Genomic DNA, 13,959 nt, shown 5'->3' on the forward strand with positions numbered 1-13,959 from the left:
CTTTTAATTTCTTCGTTTTAATTAATAAGCGTTTAAAGCGTTCGCCGTACACCGCGTGTTCAACAGCGCGTGTTAAAATGCATCGCGCGGAGAATAATGAAGCTTAATGGACGAAAAACAGGGGAAACCGGAGAGGACTATCAATCATGACTAATGCGAGACCTTTGCAAAGGGGAGACGTCTTACGAAAGCGTACAATGATCACCGCCCGATAAATGTACAAAGTCCGTGATTATCGATCGCGCGAGCGTATTTTATTTTTTTCACCGTTGTTCAAACTGTTACAAATCGTTTTGCCTTAAATATTGCGAATTTTAACTTTTTTTTTTTTGTAAATCGCGAACGGTATTAAATTTAAATTAACATTTACAACATCGAGAGGTCCTTCAGAAGTGCATTTTTTGCACTCAAGCATGAAATTAAATACACTAGAAGATACACTAAATTTCGTCCAACAATTCTTGTTACGTATCTTCAAATTTTCAGGAAATTCGAAAGTTAATTTTTAATTTCTACCTGTAATTATATTTCTCTCCAATTATACAATCTAATAAAAATATATTCATTTTATACAAAATGTATTTCTAAGGAAATACATTTAATTAAGAAATTTTCCAAGATATTCGATTTAAAAGTACATAAAAAATCGATAACAGAATTTATCTCTAATCCTGATAACTCTACTTTTAATAGTAAAGGAAGCAAGTAATTAAAGATCGATCAAAGTCGTCGGAGAAGAAGAAGTCGATCTCTCGAATCGTCCGATTTCGGGATATCTTTAGAAAACAACGAGGCGTTAAGGGAAACGATTCGAGCGATTACGCCGCCATGGCGATCTAAGATCCGCAAGTCACGAACCGGTATTCGACACAGTTTCAGGCGTTCAAGTGGCCCGCATTAATACCCAACGACTCGACCAATCGTCATGGATCGCATGATCGACCTACATTTATTTATTTTTTTTTTTCTTCTTCGATACTCACCTTACAGATCTCCGTGCTGGCGTAATACTTTTCCGGTGGCGGCGGTATGGGCGGCGGATTAGATGGATATTCTTGAACCGAGGGAATCGGCCTGGCAAGATTGATCGCCGTGTTCAGCAACAGCGGAAAAACCGGCTGCACCTCCGTGATCCCTGCGATACAGTGGGGGGAGGAAAAAAGAATTTTGACAAGGCTAGAGACACGATGGGAAAGATATATATTGCTACACTACTTCCTTGAAACTTTGCAACGAGCACTTTCTTTCTTCTTTTCGTTTGACGGTTAAAAAGTAACATTTGCTTTTTGTCTTACTATTTTTGCAATTTTTTTACGATTAATTATATCATAGAATACTCGATGAATCTATCGATAAAGAAAAATTTTTTCCTTAAAAAATTTATTTCTTCTAGTTTATCCAGAGAATCATTTTGGAAAGATGTTAAAAAGAAAGGTGTATTAAATATCGTTCGAAATATTAAATTTGAAATATCATTGAAGCAAAATGAAATTCTAGAACGAATAAATAAGACTTTCGAATCTCCCTGTACTTTCCCTGTAATTCAAACGATATATACGATGAATTTCCCGATTAAATTGCGAAATTATCCGACAAGCGTTTCATTATACGCAATTGGTTGTACGCAGGGTTAATTAATCGCCAGCTTTGTTCCAAGTGCACGGTCAGGATTAATCGAAGGAGATTTATTTTTTAATCTCTCTCTTTCTCTCTCTCGTTCGAGGGAACGAAATTTCATACCGATATCTCGGGTAAAGGAGAAACGAAACAACTCGGTCAACTATTCGAGCGATTCCTACGCCCGATTCGAATCAAGAGCCATACTTTTCAAACTCCGTAATTCGCGAGTTAACACGAATTCTTTTCCTTTCGCCTTCAATTACGCCCGACCAATGAATTATTATGCGCGAGAATTACGGCAATTCGCGAATACCTCGATCATCCGGGCCACGAGAATCAAAGCGAAGGTTTCGAAGCTCGGCCGAGACGGATTGAAATAGGGTGAGGGAGGGTGGGGGAGGGTAAATCGACGCGCCACTTTATGATTCGCGCTGACCACACGTCCAAGCGTCGACTTTAAGTACCACGAACTCTATAATATCACGTCGATCATTAGAACCGCAATTTAATTCGAACGCTTGCACGCTCGCATATCACGGTAGGTGTTGCGCGTTTATCGTTCGACGACCATACGCCCTCCTCCCCCCCCCCCACTCCGATTTTATGTAATTTCAGTCAAAGGCAAACTCGATAATGCACCGCAACGCGGGCCCACTCGTTTCCAGTTTTCCCGCTATTGAATTACGCGCCGCGCTAACGCGTAACATCGAGGGAAGGGAAACGTTGCTAAGGTTATGTGTATACACGAAATAATTCCGTTAGAATTTTTCTTTTCGCGTCGATTCAAAATTTTTTGGGATCGATTTCATCCCGTTTCTCGATAATATGATACGATATCCCTTTGCTCTCGAAACAAATCGAGACGATTTGTCCGCGTGTTCGACGAATTTCTTAATCTGGAATGATCATTTCCACAAATTAACTTTTATATTTTCTTAATATCGTTTTTTTTTTTATATTTCGTTGAGAACGAACCTTAATATCCTTATTTTTTGTCTCTTCATCATTGCTTTTCCTTTTCTCTATCGTTAATTTCTTTACCAGTAGAAATAAATTTCATCCTTCTGTATCATAATTTCATTATCAACTCGAATACTCGAAGATGCATCATCCGATCTTAATTTTACATAAGAAAATCTATCTATTTGAAGCAAAGAGTTTAAGAATCTATCCACGAAACGATATTCTAAAAAAAAAAAAAGAAAAATCAAACACAAATAATATCATCGCAGTTCGAGAATGATCATTCGAGTGCAAAGGGATAACCTTTCATGTTTCGTATTTAATTAATCGAATCGGGTGAAAAATTTGCAACTTCGCAAACGATGTATTCCAAAGCACAGAGGGAGGGGAGGAACAAAATTAATCTAACCAACCGATCTGTACATTCGCGCACCTGTACATTCCCTTCCTCCCTCCCCCCATCGAAACATCGCCAATTTCCAATGCAAACGTATTTGCATCGATGAAAGGTGTAACGGTCCGTGTTCGAGTGGGACATTACGAAAATTTCGAGGTGGAAATTCGGAGGTCGGGTTGATAAACTTGGCGGGACACGGGTTGTTGATAATCGTCAAACTCCTCCTCCGAGCTCGAATTAATTTAAATCGGCGTAACTGTGCATGCACACATGTTGAAATTCGAAAGGCTTAAGTGTCGCACTTAACGTCAACTACCAACCGCTGTAATCCGTGATAGTTTTGTGTAGTTGCGGTGTCGTCGTGGCGTAGGCGGCCGGCTGGTACTGCGCCGGAAGCGGAGGGCAAATTGGTCCCTTGTCCTCGCCCTCCTCCTGCACCGAGACCTGCGGGCCGAATATCGAGCGTTCTCGTTAATGCGCCTGACGTTTATGCACACACATATACGCGCGCGTATAAAAGCGATACGCCGCAGGAAACGTCACTTCGCCCCACTCGTCATCCATACCTCCCCCTTCCCTCCCCCGTCATTTCGAATATTCATGACCCATCGAGCCGTGCTTTTTGTTTCCTCCCTTTTTCTTTTATATGGATATAATATTTCGTCGTGGAAGATCGCCAATGTAATAAATTTGATACGAGATTAGAAATGATATTCCTTACTTAATCCTTTCAATTTTGAATTTTTTTAAATTTGCAAAAAAGGACTTGAGATGTAATATTGAATTTATATATATATATTGTTGCAGAGATAAAATTTTATCCAAGAAGATTAAAAATAAATATCGCAGAAGGTATTGGAAGTGTGAATGAAGGAATATTTGTAAAAGGGATGTATTCTATGGTGTCGATTTCGATGATTAAATTTTGAGAATATTTGGCTCGTAAAAAAAGTGTTCGCAAAATTATTCATAAACGGTCGAATATAACGAGGTCATCGAAAACAGAGTCGTTCGGCGAGGGAATTTACATTGAATTTTTTTCTTTTTCCTTTTTTTTTTTTTCTTTCTTCCCCTCTACCATTTTTTACATTCTCATTGCATATTTACACGCTAAACTGATACTTTCGCGTTATAATATAACCAATGCATAATTCATTGGAAGCGTGGCAACGCTTCTTCTCTCCTCCTTTTTTCCTCGCGCCTTTTATATTCTTCTATCATCCCGCATCGGTGTTTCCCCGACAACGCTCCAACTTCCAGATTAATGCCGATCAGATTTCTCCGAACCGATTTTCCGAAACCGAAATCCCATTTCGAAATTCGAGGCAAAGGAGGTTATTAAAATTCGATCTCTCATCTCGTGGCTATCATTCATCGTCATTCGACGAAAGAACCACGGAACCGCGGTGCGGCGTGGCGTGGCGTGGCGTTGCTAATAATTTCATACGACGTAATTATCGGCACAATGCATCGATACGCATTCAACGGGCCACGTAATTCCCGTGAATAAAATTTAACCATATCATCGGGTAATTATCAGTCATCGCTCTCCCCGGACGGCCGAGGAAATTCGATCAGAGGGGTGGGGTGGGGGAGGGTATCGCTTCGTTGGTCCATAATCAATCTTTTGACGAATATTCGGTTTATAGTTCAGATAAACAATTAAACGTTTTTGTAGAAAGGAAAGAGAAAGAGAAAGAAAGGGAGGAAAGGACAAGAAGGGAAATTGTTATTTATCACCACCATCTACCAGCAAAGAAAATCATAGAATTTAATAATTTTATCGATCTTACGAAAAAATTTATCATAATGAATCGAGTCGAGATTGTTAGGCGAACCAGTCATTAGAAAATTTGTTATCGACCTTTACGACGGATATTTGTTGCTGAAAAAAAAAAAAAAAGATGAAAAAAAAGAGAATTAAAATACACGGTGCTTGAACTAGATACATACAGGCAAAAGAGATTTGCATATATTTTCATGTTCAAGCGAAGCAAATATTTTTATCACATCCTATATTTTCATTTTATCTAGAACCATTCTGTCCACCATTTTTCCCCCTTTTCAATTTTCTCTCCCTTTTAAAGATAAAATAATAGTAATAAGCACGGGAACGAATATTCAAATTTATAATTTCTATAATTAACGACAACGAGTAATAGTACACAACTGATTGAAATCATACACGCACTCTAAATTTTGACAAAAATTACGAATTCAATGCAAGTAAAAATTTATTGTACACGATCACGTTTCAACACGTTTCTTTCCTCAGAAGAACCTTGCTACGGATCGTTGACTCGGAAGGGGAGAAAGGAGGACCTCGGCTCGCCACCCCAGGAAATTAATGCTTTCATTGTACGGCAAACAATCGTGTTGGCCAGAAGCATCGTGTCCCTTTCCTTTCGATATCACCGAGCCGATAAGCTCGGGGATCACGTCGAGCACCCATCGCGATATATAATATCCATTGATTTTTGCCTCTCCTTCTCAAAAGCTCCCTTCGAGCATTTGCTCCTCAAGGGGGAGGAGAGAAGGGCATGAGGAGGGCGTTAATTTCCGTTTAGGAAGCGTTAGGGTGGCAGAGAGATGCTCTCCGCGACGCGGCAGTTAAGATAAGATGGCCACTTAGCCATCGAGATTCTACTCGAATCTCTTTGCTCTTCTTTCCCTTTCTTTCCTTTCTTCCATCCCCTCGTTCCCTTTCCGTTCTACGAGAGGTGATCGAATCATCAGATATTTGGAAAAAGATATTTCGAATAACATTTTTTGAGAGAATCGAATTTGCAGAAGAGAACGCGCCATTTCTTCGATAATTACGTTAATTACAATTCGAGAAAATTCGAAATTCTCTTCTCTTTCTTCTCTTTATCCTCTCCTCTCATCCTCTCCTCGTTTTCTCGTCACTTTCATTCTGCAAGATCGAATCAGATATTTGGAAAAAGCTCGAACATTTCTCTGACCAGAATTTGTAGAGGCATTTCTTGATGTTAATTACAATTCGATCAAGGAAGTTCGAAATCTCTCTCGATATCCATTCGAGAAGAAATGGAAATATTTATTCCTCCCCAATATACGTTTTCCCTCCCTTCCTGTCCACCCACCCCTCCCAATTTCTCTCTCTTCTTTTCATTTCTTCCAAGCTATTGCGACACCTCCCCTCTTAACATTCGATGAGCGTCGTTTTGACGACTCGATCGAAATGCTCATTCCCTTGGATATTTCACGATTTCACGTTGGCGGAAACAACGGCGAAGACAGAGACAGAGATCCTTTCGATCGAACGAGATCGCGAGGATGAGAGGGTGGGGGAGAGGTTGGTTAATTTCGACCGTGGTTCGCTTGTTTGCTCGACGATACCGGTTATCATCCACCGTTGGAACGCCGGGTAATTGGGAACGTGGAAATCTTGGGGGCGAGGAGAGGCGCGAGAGGCGGCATCCATTCGCTCGATGATCGAGGCGAAGCTGGATGATTCGATACAACGATGGAAAAATTAATTACCGGGAGAGAGCAATCACAGCGGCGGCATTTTCGACCGATCTTCGCTTAAGCGAAAAATAATCGGGCCCGTCTCCCTCGCCAGTTAATTGAAAATAGTAATTACACGATAAACACCGTGGCGGTGATTGGTGAAAAGAAGCTCGAGGTGTAAGGCGTGTTAATGTTTTCACGCTTAAAAGGGTTGATGCCCCGTTTTGTTTCGAAAGATCTTAACGACGTTCAAGTTGGATATCGAGCGTTTTGTGGGTGCAGTTCGAATGTAAAGCATTGGAAGAGGATGTAACACACGTTTGAAAAGTTTGTTTAATAATTTAAAATGTTTTATAGAAAGATTTTATGAAATGTTATGGATAGAAAAGGATCCGTTTATCTTTGAAATTGATTTTCGAAAAAGAGAAATTATTACGCGGGAATGATCGAAGCGTTAAAAATCGTTTTTATAAATATGCGCGTGAATTCTGTTGAAATGTATTAAAAAAAGAAGAAAAAAAAAGGAGTGTCTCTGTTTTGAAAAATGATTCCAATTATCGTAAAGAATTGTTCACAGGAGCGCGGAGTGTAATTCGGAATATTCATGGATACGGAACGGTTAAAACAAAATCACTGAAAGCCCTTTTCATCGTTTTAAATTCACTTATAATTCTGAATAATGTAATTCCCCGATGCACAATGCTGAAAATTAACAACACACGTCGAACGTTAAAAACAATACACGGGTCCTTATACTTTATTATTCACCCGAAACATTATTATAAACCAGATATATTTCATTAACAAAAACGCACTCGGATTAACACTCGGGAAAAGGGGAAATGCACGGAAAACATGCATGTAAATCGAAATAAAATTACAGAAAGAAGACGATTTCCATAACGGTAATATTATTATTCAAATTGTTATTCCTACAAAGTAAAATAATCCAAATGAAATGAAACTTTTGTTATTATTATCATTCTTCTTTTTTTTTTATATATTTTACGCATTACAATAATCCTCCCTTGTATTTCTAACTTTGTTTACCTCAAATGGAATTAAAAAAAAAAAGAAAACAAATCAGAAAACATAATGTTTATAATTATCAATTTATCAACATCGTTCAAAGGATATAAAATTAATCCAAAATGTTCTAAATTCCAAATTGCACAACGATTTTTCAGAAAATGTACACAATAAAAGTATACAAAAAGAAAAGAAAAAGCATCTCTCACGTTGTACACGATCATCATCCGTATCCCTGGTCCCCCAAAATACCGACTTCTTCCCCTAAATCACCCTGTTCATCGTGGACAGGGCCATAATACCCTTCCCTTTCGGTCGACCAGTGTTTGTAGCGGTCGCGAGTATATCAATCGACCTCACAAAAGGACCCTTCTCGATTGATACGTCCCTCACCCTTTTCGATTGTGAAAACGTTTTTACTCGAAAATATCGTAGCCACTGAAACGTCTTCCGGATATTATGGATACACCCTCGACGAAATAAACGATGTCGTGTAACGTTAAGATTATAAAGAGTGTAAATGCTTCGCAAAACTTATCATCGTGTCTCTCGTTTTCTTCGTTTTATAATACAATGGCATGCTAGATTTATTAAGTGAATAAATAATTAAATAATGCGCGATTTATGAAATTGATTAGACGATGAAAAGAAAAGAAGGAAGATAATTCGTTGGTTTCATTTTCAATATATAAAATAGTATTTCAGTATTTTATATTTTATATTTTTTATTTTTAAGTTACTTTATTTTTGTACTATTCATTGTATTATTCAAATTAGCTCAATTTGAGACACGTTGAAATATTTTATCATATACTGTTTTAATAGTAGAAAATAAACAAGAAGAAGAAAAAATATAAATTATTAATCATTTTTAATTATTTTTTCTCGCAAAATTTTCATTCGATAAAAAAGAAACTGAAAGACAGGCGTAAAATTGAAGATTCTAGAGTATGTCTCCTTTCTGCTTTCCTTCTCACAGGGGATTTAATCAAGAATCGATTTATCGTTAAATATGGCGTATACATTATAATTAATTCCGGTTGATAAACGTAATAAAAATTCAAATCGAAGAAAATTCACTCGACGAAATCCCAGAGCCGCAAAGGTGGATATTTCCACGGACAAAACTATCTTCTTTCATTAATTAGGGACTGAGTGCTTTTTGCCATTTTCATTACACTTCCCCTCCCCCCTCCTTATTTCGGCCAGAGCTGCTCAACCTGTCGGATATCCGCGCCATTTCCCGCCTTCGCCCGACCGATCCCAACTCTTCCCGTCGGATCCCGTCGTTTGTCCCGTCGCTTATTTCCAACGTTCGCCGTCTCTCGAACGAACGGCGACCGAAATTCGATAATGGGAATCGGATTCCAACCATCGCGATTCCACCCACACCCTTCACTTTCGAGGAAAAGAGAAAACCGCGACAATTATAAATTCGGATGATGGACCGTTTAATTTCATGCTCCCAAGAATACCAACGATCGAGCACGGATAAATCATTTCACCCTGTTCGCGGTTTAATAATATTAATCGGGGTGGAAGATCCACGGAGTGGTTTAATAATTCGATTACGATCGCCTTTGCGAGGAAAAGTATCTTGGATAATTTTAACGTCGATTCCCGTGTACAGATAGTCGAATTTTAATTTTTCCTTTTTAGTGTCACACTTCTTTAAATAGGTTTTTAAACAAATATTCGATCAATTCGATTTGATCTTTTTTCTTGATTTGACTTTGGGATTGAACTTCTGTGCTTCTCTTACTTCGAAAGAATTTTGGAAAGTGTTAATTAAGAGAAGAATGTTCAAATTTGTTATCATTAAACTCTTAAGAAAATCTCGTGGATACATGTCGTTTATTTAAAAAAAAAGAAAATATTGTCTATCGAAGATAAAATAGGAAATCGATCGAAAGTGCATTTGATTCGATCCCTCATACAATTTCAAAATTCACGAAACCAGAATCTAAATTTAGGCTTCTTAATCTCATTTTCGCTCACTCTATTTTCTCAATTTCGAATTGTCGAGGGTTCAGCAACCTTATTCCCCGTTCTTCGTGTGATTGAATACACGAAAATTTGGAATAACTTGGTCCATTATTAGTTCCACGTGTCAAATTGACAAAGCACTTTATCGAAATGATCGACGCGAAGAATAAAGCGAATAATAATAACGAGAGTGGATTTTTACGTTTCCTTCCAAATTCGCGCCTTCGATGCAAATTTGACAACTGTACCAAGTAATTATGTACATTGAAAGGACAGAAGACGAAAAAAAAAAGAAGAAAGGAAAAACCAATTCTTTCGTCGTTATAAATCAAATAAATTACCCGAGCTTTAATGAAGATTGATGCACGAACGCGACATTCTTTCTTTCCCTTTCTCTCTACCTTCGTCACGAGCATTGCCTCCGAATTCTTCGATCCATCTTTCAGCCCATTCCTCCGTGATGTACCTAAATCATGGTACCTCGAAGGAGGAAAGTCGAGAAATGGGACAACGAAACTTCTACAGTTACATCTACGTCCCCGTTTTTTTTTTTCGATTCGACGATCCCATTCGCGAGAAATGGTCGTCAAGATAATCATCTTTTCTATTTCCTCCCTCGCCTATTCAAATCGTGCACAATGTACATCTATCTGTGTATATATTAGTTCGGTTCGGTACTCGATATACAGATGCATTCGTTGTGTACTCGACGTGGCTAAACGAGCCTATTCGAGAAAGCAGATATTAAAAAGAAAAAAGAGAAAGAGAAGCCGAAGGTAAAAAAGAACGAAAAAAAAAAAAAGAAATAAAATAAAATAGAATCTGATGGAAAATTTGTGTAACAATTTATATAGAAAAGATTCATTGTCAAGATCATTAATCGAAAAAATCTCATCGTTTATACGATGTGAAATATTCGTATGAAAAAATAATTGGAAAAACAAGTTTACACAGATATAAGAGTAATAATGAATGTAAAAATGATAAAAGACAAGAAAAAAATCGGGAAAATTAAATGGAACAACGGATGTCCAAGGATCTGTTTGATTTTCATCACGATCCATCCCCTCTCCTCCTAATTCTTAATCCAGACACGAGTGGCCTCGATAATCGGGATACACGCGTACGTCAAATTTGAGACGTGGATTATAGTGTACAGGAATCGGGGAGTTTGTTGCTTTAAATTAAAATAATCTGTTTTCGCTGGGGCCGCCCCTCGTATCGCGGCCAACCCCCGCAACTAAAGTCGGTAATCGCATTACCTCACTTTTGAACACCCCTCCCCAACCCCGTCCATTCCTAACCCCCCGCCACCACGCCCCTTCGGGATATCCTCGGGATGGGGGGGGCGCGTTAGAATCATGGATCCGGATTCAATAAATTCTAGTATGAAATTTAATGAAATCACGCGCGTCAGTTCGATCAGTGAACAGAGTACAGAGAAAATCGAGAGGGCACGGTTGAATGATCCGAAATGATGAAATGGAAATTTCTAAAAATGGAAGTTTTAGATAGGTTTTTTTAGGTAGAGAATGAAATGTGGACAAGATGTGGAAACGTTGCTTCTCTTATTGTAATATTATATTGAAGTTTTTTTTTAAATTTAATTAAGATTAATTTGCTCTTTTCGTTTTATAGATTTATAAGTAATTTATTTATTATTTTTTCTAAATACTTCTTCTTTTCTAATCTAAATTTTAATAGATTCTAATAGAATTTTAAATTTTAAGAGCAAGTTAATAACATTGTTCTTGATCAATTGATTGATTGAGAATTTTCCTAAAATTGGATATTATATTTTTTTAAATATAATCAAATTACATTTTATGCGTTGAATGTTTCTACAATTTCTTTATAAATTAAACAACGAGTGACAAGAAAAATAAAAAATAAAACGAGAATTTATCCAAATCCAAATTGTAAAAATTCTATGACCTAGGAATTAATTCGAATTAAAGTATTTAAAAAAAAAAAAAAATCGAAATTATTTTTCCACGTATCATCATCCGTACATTAATTCTTCGTTCCGCGAATTATTTACACAAGCACACGGGAATAGATTGGAAGGGGAGAAATTAATTTCAATGGGAGAGGAGAGAAGAGATTCCGTGGAAAAGATAACGTGGTAGGCAGGGAAATAATTCGTTCTGTTCCGCCATTGTTCGACAGTGCAGGAAACTGACTCTTGTTAAGCGTCGTTGTCCATGCCCGTGGAACACATATTTTTCACGATACGTTAAAAAGTAACGAACTGTGAAACAGCGGCGCGAGCCGGCCATTGTGCGTTACAGAGCACGTTAATACGGGCCGCGTATATACGTGAAAAATTCGAACAAATCTGTATTGTTTCCACCGGTTACGCGAAAATGTTTCAAGCTTGCTTTCGCCATTACCGAACTCGAGGCTGGAAAGCATTGAAAGAAGAAAAAAAAAAAAAAGGGAAAAAAAAAGGAAAAAAAAGATTTCCGATGAGCAATGGAAATTCTCTAGCCAAGGATCGATCGACCATCAGCTGAAACCAGAAAATTCGTTTCAACGAATTAACGAGTTTCGGTTGTAACGATGAAACACCGATAGCATCGATAACGTCGATAATTTTCTCACGGAAGGTAAACGAAACGAGAGTGGATGGAATGCGAAAGGAGCTGGGAAATACGAAAATTTCCCTGTTTTTATTGTGATTTTCATTTTCATATTAGCTGGCGATTTAATAATTTTACGTGTATATATATATATATATATATTGAAAACGAATACGATTCGCAAGCTATCAGACACGAGAGTAAAAAAAAAAAAAGAAAAAAAATACCGTTCGACGCTTGTTATAAAAATCATCGTTGTAGCGTTTCACTCATTATTTTAAAACCGACGTCGTGCTGAAAGAGCTATAAATATTTCATCGTCCTTCCATCAAGCGAATTCCACTAATCTGTGAAATATCGTCCAGAAATTTTTCATGGATTAAAAGCAACGATAAAAATATCAGATGTTTCGCGACAATGCTCCGTTACGTTATACATATATAGAAAAAAATATAGATTTTCTTTTTTAGGAATAAACTCGTTAATAATGTTTCGATTTAAACAAAGTTAAACAAGTTAAATGTGAAAGAAAGAAACTACCAAAATTTACAATACTACTAATAATAACCTATTGGAATACTAGTCCGATAAATATCTTCCAGGAAGTGATAAATATTTACTTTACTATATAAGTAATAATTATTATATACATGATACTTTTCTAATTTCTAATATGAAATTAATAAAACAACATTGATCCTTCGAAACAAATTGCATCATAGTAACAAACAATGGGGGCGAGTATGATTCACGGATCGAGATCTAGATTAAACACTACAAATCCACGAGCGTTATTCCAAGTTTCGAGTTAAGACAATCCAGATTCCGGAACAAACAAACCCTAATCAAACCGAACGCCGCTGCCTTCCATCAAGACATCGACTCACCGCGCGGATCTCGCTTCCGTTCGTGGCTCCGGAAGCTCCTCGTGGTCTGACGGAAGCGCAACGAGGTCGTAAAAAAAAAAAAAAAAAAAGAAAAAAAAAATAAATGGCGAAATTGAAGGGTTTCGCAACGACGTGAAGGCGAGACAAGTAGCAGGTGGCTAATGTCGGGAGTGGCATCGTGAAGGAGAAGAGGAACGTGTGTACACAGGCGTTGCTTACAGGCTGGCGAACGAGCTAGATAACGCACGTCTCGCGCCGACAATGGTGGCTCATACGAGCGCCTCTTTTAATTAAGTGGAGTCAGCTCGAAGCCGGACAGGGGGGAGGAAAAAATTTATTCACCGGGAATTATATTGGTTCGTGTACTCGAAGGGTGAAAAACAGGGGGAGGTTTTAACGGGAGTGGCCCTTCGTAATAAATGCGAGCCCACCCCCGCTGGAAAAGCTTTTGTCTTTTTCTCTAATGATCCGATGAGGAGATTAGCTGCGTCCCTTGGTTGGTATTTTGTATTTTTTGTTTTTCGTAGTTTAATATTTTTTTTTTTTTTTTTTGGTAAAAGGATATGGTTCGGTAAATGGATATTTTTTTTTTTCTTTTCGAGGAAAGATGGCAGAGAAATGGAAATAAAAAATATTAGTATCTAATCTTGTTAGAGTTTGTAATGTACGTACGTAATTTTTATTTTTCTTTTTATTTTGAATAATTTTTTTGTTTCTCCTTTTGAAAACGACGGTATAGAGAAATATATTCGTATATTCTCGTGGAAATAAAATTCTATTCTTATCCGAGTTTGTAATTTTTATCCCTTTTGAATAATTTTTTGTATCATTTCTTTTTTAAAGATAGTAGAAAAATATTCGTATTTTATGGAAATAAAATTCTAGTATCTTACGAGTTTGTTTGTAATTTTTCTCTCTTTTTGAATAAATTTTTTTCCAAAAGACTGGTGGAAAGAATATACGAATAGAAAAATTCTCCAGTATCTCGACCAAGTTTATTTGTAATTTTTTCATTACCTTT

General features: G+C 37.4%; 1 protein-coding gene across 3 annotated transcripts in view; it reads right to left on the reverse strand.

Moving 5' to 3' along the window:
• The window catches only part of LOC411213 (discoidin domain-containing receptor 2), a 228,311-nt gene that overhangs the window by 24,432 nt on the left and 189,920 nt on the right, over positions 1 to 13,959 (reverse strand). For all 3 annotated transcript variants that reach the window (XM_026441769.1, XM_006565510.3, XM_394687.6), the window contains 2 exons: positions 3,301 to 3,424; positions 984 to 1,135 (listed from right to left, as the gene is read on the reverse strand). In XM_026441769.1, coding sequence (XP_026297554.1) covers positions 984 to 1,135; positions 3,301 to 3,424 — 276 coding nt within the window. The remainder of the gene's footprint in view (positions 1 to 983; positions 1,136 to 3,300; positions 3,425 to 13,959) is intronic.

The sequence above is a fragment of the Apis mellifera genome, linkage group LG7, assembly GCF_003254395.2.
Source record: "Apis mellifera strain DH4 linkage group LG7, Amel_HAv3.1, whole genome shotgun sequence".
Taxonomy (NCBI): Eukaryota; Metazoa; Arthropoda; class Insecta; order Hymenoptera; family Apidae; genus Apis; species Apis mellifera.